The sequence below is a fragment of the Thamnophis elegans genome, chromosome 1 (assembly GCF_009769535.1).
Source record: "Thamnophis elegans isolate rThaEle1 chromosome 1, rThaEle1.pri, whole genome shotgun sequence".
In the NCBI taxonomy this organism is placed as follows: Eukaryota; Metazoa; Chordata; class Lepidosauria; order Squamata; family Colubridae; genus Thamnophis; species Thamnophis elegans.
This window is the reverse complement of record NC_045541.1, coordinates 158,661,201-158,681,643: the sequence shown is the minus strand read 5'-3', so window position 1 is coordinate 158,681,643 and position 20,443 is coordinate 158,661,201. Positions and strand designations below refer to the sequence as shown.

At 43.0% G+C, this 20,443-nt stretch overlaps 1 protein-coding gene across 1 annotated transcript in view; it reads left to right on the top strand.

The window, feature by feature from the left end:
• The window catches only part of NID2 (nidogen 2), a 77,455-nt gene that overhangs the window by 52,891 nt on the left and 4,121 nt on the right, over positions 1-20,443 (top strand). Inside the window, exons 11-18 of the mRNA XM_032236527.1 lie at positions 1,948-2,091; positions 3,289-3,408; positions 5,074-5,304; positions 8,120-8,341; positions 9,519-9,688; positions 11,372-11,501; positions 14,694-14,865; positions 17,614-17,771. Coding sequence (XP_032092418.1) covers positions 1,948-2,091; positions 3,289-3,408; positions 5,074-5,304; positions 8,120-8,341; positions 9,519-9,688; positions 11,372-11,501; positions 14,694-14,865; positions 17,614-17,771 — 1,347 coding nt within the window. The remainder of the gene's footprint in view (positions 1-1,947; positions 2,092-3,288; positions 3,409-5,073; positions 5,305-8,119; positions 8,342-9,518; positions 9,689-11,371; positions 11,502-14,693; positions 14,866-17,613; positions 17,772-20,443) is intronic.

Below are 20,443 nucleotides of genomic sequence, written 5' to 3'. Positions count from 1 at the left end.
TGCACGCTCATGGGTGGGTCATGCATGCATATGCGCGGGGGTGGTGTCACATGCATAGAATTATTGGTGTGGGCATGCCCACGCATGACTCCCCCTGCACTTCCCCTGCTTTTGGCATGCAGTGGCAGAAAGGTTAGCCATCATTGTTGTATGGTCTTCGGTTTTTCACACTTGATTTTTAATTTGCATTGTATTGTTTGCTAATTTGGGCAGATTGCTAATGTGCTTTGCAGTTGTAGATCTTTTAAATAATAAATACATTCTCTTTTTATTTTCTTGTTCAGAAATGAGAATCTCAGGAAGCAGAAATTCTGCTGGATCTCTATGTTTGCACAATCTTAATAATTTGAATTCTTTGTTGTATGTCATATGACAGAGATGACATATGACAGATATGTATATGTGTATGTATATGTATATAAAAGGATGCATGAATTACTTTAGCAGGTGTAACCAATAACACAATGTTTGGCCTTTCTTTTGTCACGTATTTCTCCGATTTGAATGGGAAATGCATGTTTGTTTTCCAGCCTGTTTTTAATTAACTTTCCACTGACAACTAAGAAGCTGTCAAGAAAAGGCAGGGAGGTTGGAAATTGGGAGAATGGAGGTAGATGGGAAGGAGAAGAAACCTGAGAATCTGTTTGGAAAGTCCAGCCTGCTGCTTTAAGGCTTGAGGTTTTACTTGGTATTTTTCACATAAATTTAGACCATAAGGATTAAAACATCCGAACTGTGAAATGCATTAAATAAAACAAATGCTATATTTGGCAAGGAGTGTCTGTTTTCAGTGCTTTTGTGTTACTCCAGAATGAATCCACTCTCATATGTCATAAACTAGACCTTTAAGTTGCTGGAAAATTCTGCGGATGAATTTTGTCTTGGGAAATCCTATTGTTTATTCTTTATAAATCATGTAAATTTTAGCTCTGGTGTCAGGTGAGACACAGTACTGTATGAGAAGTTTAGATCTCCTCCCCCTCTTTTCTCATATATTTCTCTACAGTACCATTTCTGATGCTTTCTATGGGAAAAAAAAAAGATTTTATGCACAGTGAGTGTAAGCTTTCACGCTCAGCTCTGATTAAAATCAGTGGGAAGCTGTAGAGTTATTTTGATGCAAAGCACCAGGAACGGGTTATAAATTGGAGTAAAGGAAGGAGTAATGGGAAGATGTTTAGTACTTTCTCTCTCTCTCTCATTTTTAAGAAAAGGCAATACTTTTCTCATCCTGCAAATGTTTCACCTTCAGTGGGCAAAATATTGCCTTAGCCATCGAAGTCAGCTGAGTGGTCTTGAGCAATCTTTCGGTACAGTCAGACTCTCTAACAGGCCAGCTGAAAAACACTTTGTCACATCCTGCAAAAGCAAGCAGACCCAGAGGTGGTATTCAGTCAGTTCGGACCAGTTCGGGCAAACTGGTAGTGGCTACCTGCGGGCGATCTGCCTACCATGACGGCCTATGTAGCCTCGTTTTCAATGCCGTGTGTGTGAGGATTGGAAGGCCATGCGCATGTGCGGAAGGCGCACATGAATACGAGTGTGGCCATGTCACATTTGTGAACCGGTGGTAAACATCTGTGAATCCCACCTCTGAGCAGACCCTATATACTACCCTCCGGGGCAAACTCTAAGAAAAACAAGATTGATATGTAATGTAATGTAATGTAATGTAATGTAGTGATGTGATGTGATGTGATGTGATATAATATAATATAATATAATATAATATAATATAATATAATATAATATAATATAATATAATATAATATAATATAATATAATATAATATAATATAATATAATAATATATGACATGACATAACATAACATGGGCTCAAGCATAGATCAAGGGCTCAAGGGCTTCCCATCACTTCCCTTGAAAGGAAAATGAACTGCAGTGCAGAATTGACTTCTTCTTCTCCTCTCCCAATTTTAACCTTTTCAGCTATTGGTCCACCACCCAATCCTTGTGAAAAGGGGACTCACAACTGTGATTCAGCTGACCGGGCACGATGTGTCTATCATGGAGGCGTTTCATTCAGCTGCCTGTGCCTAACTGGTTATGCTGGCAATGGACACAACTGCACAGGTAATTGACAGAGAGTTGTAATGGCATGTGGGAAAGACCTTGGGATGAAGAGATGCTACCAAGGGAATAGCCAAATAAGAGACAACCAGCATCTGGATAGTGGAAGGGGCAACAGGCTCAGAAAAGATCCTCTCTAGAAAAGGCCCTCCCTAGTTTCTCAGACTGTAAAGGACAGGGGTCGGCAACCTTAAACACTCAAAGAACCATTTGGACCCGTCTCCCACAAGAAAAAAAAAAAACACCGGGAGCCCCAAACCCCTTTTAACATCTAAAATGAAGATAGCACTGCATATATTCTTTTTTACCTTTATGCTATGTATAGAAAACTATACTGTGTTGCATTTATGAAATCAATGAAGTGCTACAGAGAATGATCCTTTCAGATTCACCAGATGAGTCAGATAGGAATCTGAATCCACATGAACCAATTCCAGTTTTTTGCAAAGCTATGACAGGATATTGCAAGTCTGAAAATATAGTTCTCCCCCAATCTCCCCCAAGCATCAGTCTATTAAAAAAATGTTGATGCTAGATCAGAGGTAAAAATGTCTCTGTATCCAAACCAGAGAGATGGATTGGAAAATCCGGAATTTGTTTGTATATTTCCTGCCTTTATTATTTTTATGGATAATTCAAGGCAGCAAACACGTACAATACTCCTTTGTCCTCCTATCTTCCTTCAACAACCATCCTATGAGGTGAGATGGGCTGAGAGAGAGTGGCTGGGCCAAAATTATCCCACTAGCTTTCATACCTCAAATGGGACTAGAACTCACAGTCTCCTGGTGATTGGCCCAAAGTCACCCTGACAGTTTTTATGCTTAAAATGGGACTAGAACTTACAATCTAGTAGCTTGTAGCCTGGATGCCTTAACTACTAAATAAAATTGGCTCTAATTCTAAATCGAAGAAAATTTCAAATGAGTGTGCGTTTGCTTAGCACATTCATCTCAATATCCACAATCAACACAAAGATTTGGGCTACCTTATTTGTGAGTGTGGGAGAACCATGAAATCCCTGCTTCTTATTTTTTTGTGGGGGGGAGTGGGAACAGCCACTGGAAAAAAGCAAACATATATAACTTGGACAAAATTCCCAGAAAATCTTGAGACAGCGGAAACCATTCTGGCATATGCCTCAGGTTCAGATTGAACCCAAACTGAATCCAATCCTGATGTTTTCTACCTCTTTGACAGACGTGGATGAATGCCAGGAAGGAAAATGCCACCAAGCTGCCATTTGCCACAATTCACCCGGCTCCTTCTCCTGCAGTTGTCGGGCTGGCTATGTGGGGGACGGTTTCCAGTGCACTCCAGGTACGGGTCCAAAGGTGGGATAGTTACAAAACCATCCAAGTGCCCATCCATCCCCATCTTCCAGTGCAAGGTCTTCAGCTCCCCAAGTACCATTATCAAAGTACAGGTTGTTGACTTATGACCACAATTGAACCCAAATTTTCTATTGCTAAGTGAGACATTTGTTAAGTGCCTGAATTTGTTTGTTTGTCCCCCTTTTACAACCATTTTTGCCACGATTAAGTGAATCACTGCAGTTGTTAAGTTAATAAGATGGTTATTAAGTGAATCTGGCTTCTCCATTGACTTTGCTAATCTCAAGGTTACAAAAGGTGATCACATGATCCCCGGACACTGGAATCCATCATAAATATGCATCAGTTGCCAACCATCCTAATTTGGATGTACCACGGGGATGCTGCAATGGTCATAAGTGAAAATGGCCATAGGTCACTTTTTTGCTGCAATGGTCATAAGTGAAAATGGCCATAGGTCACATTTTTTCACTGCCTTTGTAACTTTGAATGGTCACTAAATGGATTTTTGTAAGTCTACCTGTATAACTTTCGTTAGCCGGGGGTGGATTTCCAAGTTGTGCTAATCGTGTGCATCTTCCTCCTCCTATCACATCTATATGCTCTTGTCTCCCACTGGATTTCACAGCAGCTTCCCATAAGACGAGGTAACATCAATGGCCCAAGAATTCCAGCAGCCAAAAATATTACTATTGATACTTAATACAACACAATACAATAGCAGAGTTGGAAGGGACCTTGGAGGTCTTCTAGTCCAACCCCCTGCCTAGGCAGGAAACCCTATACCATTTCAGACAAATGGTTATCCAACATCTTCTTAAAGACTTCCAGTGTTGGGGCATTCACAACTTCTGGAGGCAAGTTGTTCCACTGATTAATTGTTCTAACTATCAGAAAATTTCTCCTCAGTTCTAAGTTGCTTCTCTCCTTGATTAGTTTCCACCCATTGCTTCTTGTTCTATGTTATATACCCGTGATGGCGAACCTATGACATGCGTGCCCGAAATGGCACATGGAGCCATGTCTCCTGGCACCTGTGATGTTGCCTGTTCCTCTTCTGGGACCAGGAAGAGGAGCATCCAGGGGACATGTGCATTCCGGAAAATGAACTTCCGGTTTCCAGCACATGCATGCGTGCAGGCCAGCAAGTCTTCTGGTTACTGCTGTGTATGACATGCGATGATCAACTGACCTTTGTGCATGTGGCAGTGCCGGAAACCATAAAAGCTGGTCTTTTGTTTTCTGGCATGAGCGTGTATGCCAACCATCTGACTGGTGCATGCACATGCGTGGCAGTAACTGGAAGACTTGCTGGCCAGCCTGTATGTGTGTGCTGGAAACTGGAAGTTCATTTTCTGGTGCGCGCATGTCCCCGGGGCAACTCCTCTTCCTGGTCGCGGCCCAGACAAGCGGGAAGTGCTCCCTTTTTGGCACTCAGTGTCGAAAAGGTTCTTCATCACTGTTATAAACCATAGTACCGGTAATAATTGAAATTCTGCAGAAATTCTGCAAACTGAGTTGATAGGTTTGCTGGCCATTCTTCCTGGCTGCGTTTCTTGCCCTGGGCTATCCACCAGGGGAGATCCTTTTGAAAGCTCACTCTTGCTGCCAAGACCTCAGGGTTACAACCTCATTTCCTTCTGACCCACAGAAAGTGTGACGGGATTGACTCGTTGTCAACATGAGCGACTATATTCCAGCCAGAGAGGTTCTCCCATTCCAGGAGGACCTCATGTGCCTGAATGTGATGAAAAGGGAAACTATCGGCCACTGCAGTGCCACAGCAGCACTGGGCAGTGTTGGTGTGTTGATATTGATGGCCAGGAGATTCCTGGGAGCAGAATCCCTCCAGGTGATGCCCCACCACGTTGCAGAATTCCAGGTTTGTTTCTTAAAATGTGTATAGCCTTAAGTTGCTAACAACCCTTTCAAAAAAGTAAAACAACAGAAGCACTTAAAACACATAATGTTAAAATACGGTTAAAACAGAGGACTTAGTTCATTATTTCTCTGCACCGTTTGGCATTTCTACATGATTTAGACCAGGAGTCTCGACCCTTGGAAATTTTAAGACTTGTGGACTTCAACTCCCAGAATTCCTCAGCCAGCTGGCTTAGGAACTTTGGGAGCTGAAGTCCACAAGTCTTAAAAGTTGCCAAGGGTGGAGACTCCTGATTTAGACCATGCTAGCTGAGGAATTCTGGGAGTTGAAGTCTACAAATGTTAAAGTTCTCCAGGTTGGACATCCCAGATTTAAACAAATCTTTGGTGTAGTGAATTGCAAAGGAGAATCTATGACTTGTCTTCTCTAAAGTAAGAGAAGGAAACATCTTTGTTCTCCACCTGAACTGAGAACTGAGAGATTGCTCACCTTTTCTCAATGTGTTTTTCATGGATTAATAACAAAAGATGAGTAGCCATCATCCTTTGAAAGCTCTTGATTAGTAGTTTGAGACCTAAAGCTAAGTCTGACAACAGACATAGCACTGGGAAGACTTGGCTTTCTGGTAAGAAAGGGGACTACGTCATTGTCCTTCGCTCACTCCTCATTTTGCTATTTAGGAAAGCCCTGTTCTAGCCAAATCAAATCCTACAAGGCAACACACACTTTTCCCAGATGAAAAGACAGATGGTGTTGACATTTATTTATTTGCCAGCAAATAATGTAGGATGCAGCAGAATGACCAGAGCTTAATTTAACTTTGATTTACACTGTCTTTAAATGCATAGCTTAAAGATATGGCTAGCTTTTCTTGGCTTTCATTTCACTTTAGGTCAAATTATGAGGTTGGAAGGTGGAGAGAACAAAATCTGTGGGGGAAGCTTCCTCTCTTTTGTAGGCTGATCTGGATGAGATCAGTGGCTTCTTTAAACTCAGTTGCAATTCAGAACCGCAATTCCGAATTCCTTGTTTTTTGTGGGCCAACTCTTTCTCTTCCTTTGTGGACAGCATATTAGAAGAACTTAAACATCCTTTGCATCTGCCTATTTTTATTATATCTTTTCCTTGGAATTGATGATGTAATCCAAACGTTGGAATGATGAGGAACACATTTTTCTGTAAATAAAATAAATACAACGAAACTCAGCTATTAACATTTGTCCTCGAGTATCTGACAAATATAAGGGAGAGCTGTATGTTAATTTGGTCTTCCCCACTTTGATACCCTCCAGTTGTCCTGGACGACTGCTGTGGTTTAGCACATCTGGAAAATAATAAGTTGGTAAAGGTTGCCATTCAGTGCTTTTGCACAGTAAGAAGAAATAAGAATTCTTCAGATTAACTTTAAAAATTCAGGTTGAAAAATGTCTGAACTTTTAAGCATTTGGCACGATCCTCCAAGAATTGGCTGTCGGCTCCCTTTATTGTGTTGTTGTGAAGTGCCCTGAAAGGATGTCAGAGACTACTGCTGACCCTTTCTTCGAATGACTCCATTCGGGAATGAGACTTCTTATGGCTGTGGGAAACATTGATTTCAGGCATACCTTTTGTACGTCCATATCAGGGGTGGGTTTCTCGCCCCGTTCCAACCGGTTCGGTTGGAACGGGGCCGGCGGCGTCCTCGTGCACGCGCGCAGTGCACGCATGCATACTATCGCCTGTGCGATGCTCCAGCTGCTCCTGGAGGATCACGCAGGCGCTGTATGCGTCCTGCGCATGCGTGGAAGCGCAGAACTCGTCAAAACCGGGTAAGAAACGTGGGCGGGCGGGTGGATCCTTCGGCGTTCCCGGAAGTTACTTACTTCCGGGTTCGCCGACCAACTGGTTCGCGGGGACCGCCGCGAACCGCCTGAAACCCACCCCTGGTCCATATGTCTCAGCCCATGGCGAATTAAGCAATGCTCACCTCCCTCTCACGGTGCCTAGAAGTTGTTAATAGTTCAATAGTGGGCAAAAGGAAATGACTCCGGGTTTGGGATTCTTTGGTCAATGGGCAATTGCCATCTTTGGTTTTGGATAGGATTGCACTGCCTCAGGCAGACCTGGTGTGTAATTGGGGGGTTCAAGAAACAGGTGGCATTTGTAGTCAGGAGAGCCTCTGCACAACTGCAAGTTGTGCATTAATTATGCTCTTTCCTGGACCTGTTCATGGTCACCAACACCCTAGTCCCCTCATCTCTTGACTATTGCAATGTGCTCTATATGGTGCTGTCCAGGAGCTGCAAGTGGTTCAAAATGCAGTGCAACTCTAGATTTGCATATATGTCACCTCTTTTGCTGGAACTGCATTGATTGCCATTTTGCTTCTGGGTTTAGTCCCACATGATTTCGGGCCAGGTTTTTTAAAGGACTTTCTTATCCCAGTTACATCTACACGACCTACCAGAATGGGGAGGCTTGGTATGTTAAGGAGGCCTATCTAATGGTATGATGAAAAAGGGCCTTCTCTGTGGTGGCTCCCTTATCTCCTTATCTATGCAGAGATAAGATTGGCCCCAACCTTTATACACTTTTGAAGATATGGTTTTGTCAGTAGGTCTGGGGATACATTAAGTAGTTTGTTAGATTGTTCCTGCCAGGGAATTGAGGATTTAGTGGGTTTTGTGTTCGTGGTTTTATTTCTGAAAGCCGCTAAGAGCCGCCATGAGTGAGTTGGGGCGAGGGAATATGTAAATAAAGAGCTTTTTAGAGTTCAGGCTTCACATAGTTCATATAATGGTATCAGGTTCAGCCCTATAATTCTTTCTATCTTTAGAGCCAACTCAGAGGCCACAAACGATGTGTGAACGCTGGAGACAGAGCCTGCTGGAACATTATGGAGGCAGACCACAGGGTGACCAGTATGTGCCCCAATGCGACCCTCTGGGCAACTTTAACCCACTACAGTGTCATGGAAATAGCGGCTACTGCTGGTGTGTGGATGAACATGGCCGGGAAATTCAAGGCACCCGATCGGAGCCTGGGGTACCCCCTGCATGTAAGAGGATGACAATGAGTCACAAGGCTCCATGGGGCAATGAGGAGCTGGGAATCTTCAGCTGAGCTGGGAATCTTTTAAAATCTTTTTTGAGCTTGGGGGCATCAGGGGATTCGTCAGATAACATTGTGACATTACCGGGGATGGATCAAAAGCTGAATCAAATATATGTTAATTAATCATCTCAGGTTGTTTGTTAGTTGAATTATTTGGTATTTAAATCTGCATTAAGACAAGAACAATTGTTCTGAAATGAAGAGTGTATTTTATCTTTACGTATTGGAAGACTCCCCTTGTGAGTGGAGTCAGCAAATATATTTTGAGATGAATAGATTTAGAAGCACCAGTAGATCTGTGTTACACTGTTAGAAATACATATATGTGTGTGTAAAATCCAGTTCCAAACTGGTGCTCCTTTTTAATTAATTAAAGGCATTTAAAAAAATTAAAATTAATGGGTTTTTGTTAAACACTTAGTGTGGTTCGTGTAATAGTTTAAGAATGTTTACACCTCTTTCGAATTCCAGAGTAATGCTTGAAGCAGCTTTTTAATTTAAATTTAAAAATCCCTACATAGTCTTATTAAAAAGCAGCTGTAGTACTGACGTACGGTAATCCTTTATCTTAGCGGAAAGTTGGTCTATAGAGTTCTCCTTGTTTAGCAGCCACAATGGGGACTGGCAACTCAGTCGGTAAACAAAGCAGTCAGGTAAAACTACAACTCTGCTTCTGATTTCCCCTAGCTTTCCTTTGCTTTACAGACCTGCAAAGATTGTAAATGCAAGAATTGATTGTGAAGTTATTTTTTGATCGCTGTTGTAACTGGGAACAAGGCAGTTGCTAAATGAGCACAACCTGTCCGTTTCATGAGTGAATGTAGAAACTCAACAAAGAATAAAATCAGGGGATCTCACAAAGGCAATCAGCAGGAGGCAGTGCACTGAGAAAACACACTCTTTAATAGCTCCAAGGGGAAGTCCCATTGAAATGAACTTCCTAGCTTAGAAAGCTTCATATGCTGGAGAAAAGCAGCATATTTTCAGCAATCATCCTTCAGAAGGAGATGTGCAGTAAGGCAGATGTTTCATGTGGTGATTTAGATTGCCAGGCAGACTGGCCTTGGGTGGAGGAACAGGCCTTTCATTGTGACCCAGTGATATCTCACTTTTGTCTACAGGCCTTCCTAGCGTCCCTCCTCCAACCATCCGCCCGACTCCGCGTCCTGAGATAATTCTGCCTGGATCCGGGACATTCTTGCTCTATGCTCAGGGCCAGCAAATCGGTTCCTTGCCACTGAATGGAACAAGGTTTAAGAAGGAGGCAGCGAAGACGGTTCTCTCACTGCATGTAATGTATTTCTATGCAAGGTGGAGCAAGACTTGGGAGGAGGCTGGGCTTTAGTCAAGGAGGTTGATGGAATTATGATCCATTAATGAAACAGGGGCTCCAAGAGAAATTTGTTCTCCAACTTCTTTTTTTGTGGCTCTTGGACCTCCTTCCAACTTCAGGTGCTAAAAGTGGGTGCCATGGTTTCCTGCTGTTTTGAAGTGGGAAATAGCAATCAAGCTATCACGGATGTCAAACTCAATTTCATTGAGGGCCGCAACGGGGCAGAGGCGGGTTGCTCCTGGTTCGGCCCAGATTGGGCGAACCAGTAGTGATGGCAGTGGGAGGCTCCGCCCACCCACCCGGACGCCTCTGTGCATGCGCAGAAGCATCGCGAGAGAGAGAGCATGCGTGCGCACGAGCGAACCAGTAGTAAAAATAATGGAAACCCACCACTGAATCATGGCGGACTGGGTGAGCATGGCAGACTGGGTGGGCATGGCCAGCTTGATGCCATTCCCCAAACTCCTGGCATGTTTCCTCTTTGCACTGGGTAGACTGGGTTGAAGCCATGCAGGCCAGCCTCTTACATTTTCCAGGACGGCCCTGCGGGCTGGATCTGACCACATCATGGGCCAAATCCAGCTGGCGGACTTTGTGTTTGACACCCCTGAAATAGATCTATAGGAGTGAAAAAACCCTTTATCACTTTTATTCCAAACTCAGATGCCCCCAGCCCAAAATGCAGCCCATCTGTGTGACATTTAACATCGTCATACAGTTGGAAGGGCCCATTGGAGCTACTGGCTCTGTTCCACAAATAAATTGTAATTACAAATAGTCCTTGACTTAAAGCTATAATTAAGCCTGGAAATGTGTTCATAAATTGTTATAGTCGTAAATAGAGACATCATGTGATCAGACTTGCCCTTATGACCATTTTTATAACAATCACAAATGGTGGTCACATGACCATGGGACACTGCAAACAACTGTAAAGTTTAGCTGGTTGCCAAGTGCCCAAAATGACACTTCAGATGTATTTATAATTTAAACAAAGCTGAAGTCCACTACGTCCAAAATAGTCTTCAGCTACATTGCTCATTAAGATATACAAAAATCATAAAAGAAGAATGTTGATTTTGTTGTTGAATGTTGATTTTATTTATATGCCGCCCTTTTCCCCTGAAGGGGACTCAGGGCGGCTCACAACTCAACCAGGGAAGGGGGATACAAACAAAAAATTTAAAAAACCAACACAAAACAATGCATAATTAAAAACACACAGCAATCATACCAATTCGAGACGGGGGCAACAGTTCTTTAGCCCCAGGCCTGTCGGAACACCCAGGTTTTAAGGGCTTTGCGGAAGGCCTGGAGGGTGGTGAGGGTTCGAATCTCCACGGGGAGTTCGTTCCAGAGGGTCGGAGCAGCCACAGAGAAGGCTCTCCTCTGGGTAGTCACCAGTCAACACTGGCCAGTAGATGGAATTCGGAGGAGGCCTAATCTGTGGGATCTAATTGGTCTAGTGGAGGTAATTGGCAGCAGATAATATAATAATAATAATAATAATAATAATAATAATAATAATAATAATCCAAAATTGCATAATTAGGAGCAAAGCGCTTTTTTCCATGAGCAGGCCATTGGGATAATTGTAGAACTGGTCATTATTTTGTATATGTTTTGTGTTGTTCATTATAGGGTTCCATCATGGTAGGCATTGACTATGACTGCAGGGAGAAAATGATCTACTGGACAGATGTTGCAGCACGGACTATTAGCCGGGCAAGTTTGGAGCAGAGTGCAGATCCAGAGACTGTCATTAGTTCAGGTAGGAATTGGACATTCCCTGGATTAATATCCATAGTTGGGGTTGTGAAGGAGTTTTCTCAGTCCAAACCACATTAAATTGACACGGTTTCTGCCATTCTGCTTCAACAGAAAACCTGTATATATCTGTATGTGTATTTTCTCAACGAAAGCATTCATCGCCAGGATTCAGCACGTGCAGTAGCTAGGCAAAGGTGTTGTGGCAAAAAGCCAACCTCGCATACTCTGTGAAAAGATTTTTTGGGGGTAGCAGAACAGAAAATGCATTGTTAAGCAGCCAGCCAGCCAGCTTATTGGCGCTGTTGGTTCTAAGCCACCCTTATGTATTCAGAGGATTTCTGCTCTGAGGCAAAGCAAAAATATTTGTTTAGCCATGTGTACTCATAATAGTAGAGTAGCTTTTTTTTGTTTACATGTGCCCAAATTAAACACACTAATAAGGGCAATAAACAGAAAAGCACCCTTCTCCGTTGTGATATGAATTGCCTTTTTGTCTCATTGTCTTTTGGCCTCTAGTTAATCATTTCTAGAGACAGATTAAACAGCCCTAGTCAGTTATTAAATGTACACTTTCATGAGATTTATTTATATTGTAATTTCCATTCAAGAAGTTTCAAGAAGCTGAGGTAAAGTTGTTTGGTTTATCAGATGACAGGTAAGGGACACGTGGGATGATCCTCTGGTAGAACTTCGTCTTAGAATAACTTTATTGTCCCTTTAAATGTAATACAATACAATAGCAGAGTTGGAAGGGATCTTGGAGGTCTTCTAGACCAACCCCCTGCCTAGGCAGGAAACCTTATACCGTTTCAGACAAATGTACATTAATTGATGTACATTAAAATGAAATTTCATTACATACAGCTCTCAAAAGGTCACCGCCTCCAATATACACTACAGAGACATGACAAATCAAACAAATAAATACAAAATTCTGCATATATCCACATATATTCTATGACACAGAGAAACACCTCTGTGACTAGTTCAGATGTATACATGAACGTGGCAAGAAAAAGGAACTTTGCAAATTTACCAGACGGACGGCATAGCTGTTACAGAATCTGGTAGTCCTGCTAGAAATACCTCAAAACCTCCTCCCAGAGGAGAGCAACAGAAACAGACCATAAAGTGGCTGTGTGGGGTCCTTAACAATGCTTTGAGCTCTAAGCACATAGCGCTTACAAGCAGTATCCTGAACGACAGGAAGTGAGCTTCCTATAATCTTCTCGGCTGTCCTTACCCCTCTCTGTATGGACCTTCTATGTGAGGTGCTGCTGTCACCAAACCAAACTTCCGTAGGAAGACCCGCAGACAGCTTCCTTGTCATTACAAGTAGTCCTCAATTTGTGAACATAATGAACCACTTGGAGTCATAAATCACATGACCGACCTGATTTTACAATCTTTTTTTTGTTACCGCTGTTAAGCAAATGCTGAGGTTATTCAGCGAATCCACTTAGTGTGTTTGAGCTCTGCTCAAGTCCTGTCTGTCTTGTACAGGCAAACTGTCAGGGTTCCCAATAGCATCCCAAAGTAAATCAAAGTCTGCAGCCATCTTTTCTTTTGGGTCTCTGGCCTGCCACAAACACTCCCTTCCCAACCAAACCCGGAGGTGTAAATAATGTGATAATGGTGACCAGGACTGCTTCTGATTGATTTCTTTTCCAAAGGACAGCTGACTTAATAGTAATTAGGAACTTGGAGGAGGAAATTGATGGAGATGGCTTTCTCCTTTGACAATGTCTTGGGCTGTTCCAGGTATCTGGCATCTCAGTGTGAGTCACTTCCCTAAAAAGAAGAGAGAGAAAGTGGGGTCAGGGGTGATGAGCTCTGCATATGACGCATCAGTGAATTTAATATTTTATAACATAATATAATTCATGCCTATTAATTTTTTTCTCCAACTTTCGGCAGTCACCCACCAGCCAAGACAAAATGGAAACACTATTGACAAAACAGCTCATCAACAGGCCTACTGATTTGCCATTATTACTAGTATTATTAGTACAAGCAATTGCTAACTAATCATTCTGAGACACCAGGAAAGTCAATTAAAGTTTATCTGTATGTTGAGAGTAAAGAGAAGGGAAACAAAGATGATTAGGGGACTAAAGGCTGAACTGGACAATGAACAGTTAGGCATTCTAGTCTAACAAAAAGAAGGGCTAGGGGGAATGTGATAGCAGTTTCCCAACATTTGAGCAGCTGTCACAGAGAGGAGGAGAGGAGGATTTCACCTATTTCCCAAAGCACCTGAGGGCAGTTCAAGAAGTCATGGATGGAAACCTGTCAAAGAGAGATCCAATCTAACGTTAAGGACAAATTTCCTGTCAGTGAGAACAATTAATCAGTTGGCTGGCTTGCCTCCAAAGGTTGTGGGTGCTCCATCATTGGAGAATTTTAGGAAAAGATTGGACAACTATTTATCCAGAATGGTATAAAGTCTTCTGCTTGAGCAGGAAGGTGGCCTGGGACACGGGTATCAAACTCATGTCATCATGCCGGCGTAACGTGGCATATCAGGACTTTCCCCCCCTTTGCTAAACCAATTGGGGGCAGGGACAGCACGTGATGCATCTGGCCCATGGGCCACGAGTTTGACACCCCTGGACTAGAAGACCTCCAAGGTCCCCTCCAACTCTGTTATTCTGTAGATTCTTTTTGAATCATTGTGACAGATAATCATTGTGTTCACATCTTGCAGGTAATCAGGATGAAGACCCAGCAACTGCATATGTACAACCTGCTCAATTTAACGTTGAGGTTAATTTTAACCTTGCTTCGTTTTTTCATGGTTGAATAGATGAAGCATGCTGTATGAACACAGCCAAAAGGAGGCATAGAGACAGGTGTTTTGAGCTTCTATGACTAAGGATGGACTTGTACGTCTTTCTGGTTCTAATCCAACATCCTAAATAGGTCATAACACTGATTTAGGCATTTATGGATGTTACACATAGGACAGGTTTGAGAAAACACAGATCCAATACACTCGCATACTGGCAGCCACAGTCAAAGATCTGTGAAGAGTGAGGAGCATTAAACACCACACTGAACAAGAAACTATACAGTAAATTGTATAGCAGCTTGTGCCAAAATTATTTCTTTATTGAATGATTTATTTAAACAAGCCCAATGATTTAATGCTTCTAATGTCTGGTAAATGCTTTGCTTGTTTCCCCTCCTTTAGGGCTGATTAGCCCAGAAGGTCTTGCCATTGACCATCTCCGAAGAACCATGTTTTGGACGGACAGTGGCTTGGACAAAGTGGAGAGTGCCAAGCTGGATGGCACAGAACGGCGAGTGCTTTTTGCCAGTGACCTTGTGAATCCCCGTGCCATTGCAGTGGATCCCATCCATGGGTAAGTGGCTGGGTCTGTCTTGATGATGTCTCAGCTTTGGGGAAAGAAGGAAAAGACAAAACAAAACAAAAAGTAGTTTATATCCATTTATCTGTACATCTATCTTGGATCAACTGAACATAGTTGGTATTATTGGTAGTCCTTGACTTACAGATGCTGTTAGAACCAGAAATCTGGCCATGTCATTACTGTTGTAAGTTGAGGTACCCATGAGACTGTTGTGGTCTGCCAGCAGCCTGTAGAGCTGGCAGCTGAGTCAGACAGTGAGGAGGTTGAGGAGGAACATGGGTCAGTCCTGGAGTCTGGGAAAGGCTCGGACGAGGGCTCTGCATTGGAGGCAGAGAGGGGGCCTGGGTCATCTTGGAGTTATGTGCTGCCTCTGGAGCCTCCAAAGTCAGACAGCAGCGAGGCAGAGAAACAGGCTCCCTACATTCCCATGCACAGAGCTGCCAGAAAGCAAGAAAGTTAAGACAGAAGGGACGACTCGGGAGTAAGGCTTGGAGGTGATTGGCCCCTCCCATACGACATAAAGGCACATGAGCCTTTGCAGGAAGCAACTTGATTCATGCTGATCAGTTTACCTTCTGAAGCTCTGTTTTGACTCTTTGCTCTATGTAGCCTTGCCAAGCTAATTGCCAATTAAGTCATTGGCAACGTTTCAAGGAAGATAAAGATGGATGCTTATCAACCTTATCCCGAAAGACTTTGGCATCTTACTGTAGGACTCGTTACAACTGTTTGGGGCATTACGGGCTGTGAATGAACATAATTCACAGCCTTTGAAATAAAAAGAGGGTTTTTGGGTCTAAGTGTGTGCTTTTTACTGTATCAGGAAGCCTAGATCAGAACAGAGACTGGAAGTATTTTTCTGACGTGTTTTTTTTTGCCTCCGTTACGTGAAGGTGGCAGTCATTAAGCAGATGCAACAGATTGTTAAATGAATCCATTCATTGCAATGATATGTTTGCCGGAAACTAGTAAAAAACCAAAACCTCATGAATCACAGTCATGTAGTGATGATACTTCTTCACCCTGTGCTGACGGATGATCTCACCCAGTGGCTTCATGTAGATCACTGGTGTCAAACCTGCGTCACGTTGCCATCACATGACGTTTTGCAATGTTTTTACCCCTTCATGGAGCTGGGGTGGGCGTGGCCTGCTTGTGACACATCTGGCTCACAGGCCTCCAGTTTGACACCCCTGATGTAGATGTTAAAAGAGAAATGTGAGAGAATAGAGTTCTGCAGCACCCAGCAAACAGTAGCCTTCCCCCTATACCAGTGATGGCTAACCTTTTTTGGATCATGTACTGAAAGCGGGGGGAGTGCAGGGGGGTCATGATGTGCACGACCCCAGCACGCATGCATGTGCAACCCCCCCCATGTATGTGCGTACGACCAGCGCTCCCCCTTCCGCTTTTGACATGCTTTTTTGCCCTCCCCAGGCTTCAGAGGCTTTCTAGAAGCCTGGGGAGGGCAAAAACAGCCTCCCCCCCAAGGCCCTCCAGAGGCTTCAGGAGCTTCCCTGAAGGCTCCAGAGGGCAAAAAAACGGCTCTATGAGCAAACTGGAAGTCACTTCCCAAACTTCTGGTTTGCCCATAGGGCCGATTTTTCATGCTAAGGCAAAAAACGGTCTTAAAAGAAGGCCAAAGTCAGCTGGCCAGCACACACATGCACACTGGAGCTGACAGGGCAATGCCTCACATGCCCTAATAAAGGGCTGTGTGTGCCACATGTGGCATGCATGCCATAAGTTCCGCATCACGGCCCTATACTGAATAGAACCAGCCCTGAAAGAAAGTGAGGAGCACTGTGGATTCCTCCAGAAGGATATGATGTGTCAAAAACCACAGCGAGATCAAGGAAGGTCAGGGTGGACCTAGTTGCACCCAAGATCATCCTTACGTGCGATCAGTGCTGACCTGGTAAAGTACCTTTGCTTGAATTCCAACTGAAAAGGATTCAAGTAATCCGTTTCTTCCAAGACCCTGTAGAACTGGAAGCCAATTGCCCTCTTAGCAATATTTCCAAAGACCAGTTGAAAATTGTCCAAATCTGCTGAATTGAATAGTGGCCAGTTTATTCATTGTGCTAAACATCAAACAAATCATATTATGCCTTAGGATTATGGATGATTTCATAATGAGCATCGGTTCTTAAAATAGACAAGTATGATTACCGTGTCATCTAAAAGGGGGGCCTGAGATGACAGATTGAAACTGAGAATTGTCTATTATGCTAATGCAGTGCATTAAGTTCTCAGATGATATAAATAGCATGGTGGGAACATCATTAAAAGTTTGTTTTTTAACAATTCCATTCCATTCTCCCACTCATCTTGTACGTATTTAGAGCCATGGACAAACTTAAACAATATTTCTGTAAAAGTGACAAAATCATGCTAAAGCAATCTCCTTTACATGATCTGCAGTCCATCCCTTCTGGAAAGAACTGGGTTAGGGAAGGTTGCTTTAAGTAATAAAAACAATTAAAACCAAACCCAAAGTAACTGATGTGAAATTCCTAATTATTCCTGAAAAAGTTCTTCTCCTTATGGGTACGGGCTAGTGATGTGTCATGTAAATCAAGATGGTAGCCTAGGACAACTTTTGTGAATTATCTATCTCCAAATATGAGATTGTTCTCTTGGGAAGAGGCATGTCGTTGTCAGATTCCACGTGGTTTTTCTCTCTTCTCCCTTTGCTTAACTGCTTTTAAAGCATGGCCAATCTCGGTTGCCTTTTAGGAATCTTTATTGGACAGACTGGAATCGAGAAGCTCCCAAAATCGAGACATCAACAGTGACTGGAGAAAACAGACGGATTTTGGTCAACCAAGACATTGGGCTGCCAAATGGGTTGACTTTTGATCATTTTTCAAAACTGATTTGTTGGGCAGATGCAGGTAACATGGATTTTCTTGAGATAAAGGAATGGGATTTCTGCATAAAGTATCCCACTTCTTGTTTTAGGTTTTTTTTAAAAAAATCAATTGAAGGCTAATCAATGGCTGTATGGAAAAGGTGGACAATATTTTGAATCAGACACGAGCCCAAGGGGCCAGTCTCTTTTTTTTTGCAGTGCCTGGCCCTTTATGCTTGTCTTCTCCAGTGTAGAGACAAAAAGGAGCTTTGGAGGGCTTTTCTCTTACAGGCTTTGTGTGCAAGCATTTTCCCTTGTTTTCAGAGTGAAGGACTTGTGTTCTTCAGGAAGACAAGATGCAAAGGAGCTCTTTGTCTAATGCTTTAGTTTGTACAGGATAATGAAGCTGAATAAAAAGTGGGCTAGAGGGAATGTGCATGTGTGAAACACCAAATGAGAAATTTAAGGCAATTGGACATCCTTAGTCAAAACAATTGTATCTCACGTCACATGTTCCATTTTTACCCAAGACAGTTAGAGATTAACATAAAGTCATACGCACACAGCTATTCACATTTCCTAGTTTGTAGAATTATAATCACCACCATCATCCTGTAGTTAGATTGAAGAACCCAAATTTACACTTTGCTTTTTAAAAATTTTAATTTCCAATTGAGCTGAAATAGGATGTTCTAAATCTGTATTATCAAAATGAGTATGATTATTCAACTGTAAAACCAAATAACCATATGTCGGTTTAATCCAGCGGCTCAGAACTTTGTAAATCAATGACTGGGATCCTATATCCTGATACATAATGCAATCACTTATTTTACCTTAGTGTAATGTGTTGTGTGAACCCACATATAATGATGTGACTGAACAGTTCCAGTTCCCTCTATATTGGCATCAGAAACTGAAAGGAGTTATCAACATTATTCTGCTATTATTTTCAATACTTTGAATTAGAATCAAAGTTTTGTCAGTCTTTGTTTATATAACTTGGAATAGCTTCAAAATCAGATCTGTGCTGGATTGTGTACCCATGATCAGCAATCATAATGATGCTACTTGGATGCAAATCTTAATGAAAAGAGATAAGAATCTACCTATGTAAGTGTAAAGGTTATTATACTTTTTTCTGAAAAGGAGAAAAGATCAAACTGTTTTGATCAATATGCAGTGCTTGCTAAAAGTGTACCAAAAAGCCTTTTTTGCCCACCATGATGCCTTTCTAATTGAAGTAATAGAACCTTAGAAGCTTCCTGGGAGTCTTAGACCATAATCTATATCAGCGATGGTGAACCTTTTTTGGCTCATGTGCCATAAGTGGGGGGAGCGCAGAGGGGGTCGTGTGCAGGTGTGCCACACCCATAATGCAATGTGTGACTCCCCAGTGCACATGCACGCACTACAGGCGCTACCCCCCATTTTTTGCATACTTTTTTCGCCCTCCCCAGGCTCCAGAGGCTTTATAGGAGCCTGGGGAGGGCAAAAGCAGCCTCCCCCGCCACCCCAGAAGCCCTCTGGGACCTTCAGGAGGCTTCCCTGAAACCTCCGGAGCAGTCAAAACAACCCTCCGAGCAAAGCGGAAGTCCGTTCCTGAACTTCCGGTTTGCCCGGAGGGCCGATTTTTTGCGCTCCGGAAGCTTCAGGGAAGCTCATGAAGCCTCCGGGGGGCAGGGGGGCAGGTAGGCTCTTTTCGCCCTCCCCAGGCTCCTATAAAGTCTCTGGAGCCTGGGGAGGGCAAAAAACAGCTTTAAAAAAGGGTGAACTCAGCTGGCCAGCACGTGCATGCCCGTTGGCCAGCTGACAGGGCAGCGCCTCACGTGCCCTGACAAATGGCTCCATGTGCCACCTGTGGCACGCGTGCCATAGGTTCGCCATCACTGATCTATATGTATAAAAGCCAAATACCACTCATTCATCATGAAATCTCCAGAACCATAAAGCCTACAAACTTGAAATTTGGCACATATGTTCCTCTTGGTTTCTAGGTGCCCACTAAGAAAGGATTTTTCAAAATGACCATCAGATCATTAGTATTTCTTCTACAGTAATTAACATGCTCTGATGCTAAGGAGTTCTACTCCCCCTCCCCACCTGAAAAGAACTCTGTTCCAACTGCCAGTTTCCTTATATTAACACAGTCTGATGCCAAGAAGTTATAAATTCTACTCCCCCTCCCCACCTGAAAAGATCTCTGATCCAACTGTCAGTTGCCTCACATTCCGTTACTTCAATTCAAACTGGCAGATGTTCCACTCCTTCACTCAGGAGCGGTCTGGGGCATTTTACATACTAAACGTTGGTACCTCACCAAAATGTCTACACCTTCCACCTATGGAAGCTGCCAGACCCAAGGCAGCGGGAGCGATATTCCCTTATGTGTTTCAATCACCGACTACCACTGAGCCAATGGATTTAACCGCAGTGAACTGGATTTCTCCTGCATTGCCCAATTGCATAGTTTTGTCGGGAAGCACAGGTATCCAGCTAGTATTACTATATAGCATGCAAAGGGCTGGCAATACAACAGATACTGCCATTGTCAGTTTTAATATGGGAATGAGCATTCTGTTTGTGAGAAAAGGATTGCTTCCTAGCACATCTTCTAGAAAAGGATGATATTGATGGCCATTACCAACCCTCAATCTCATAAGGTTGCTCTTCCAACAGTACCCACGAATGGATCAAATGACCTTTCCCATAGAA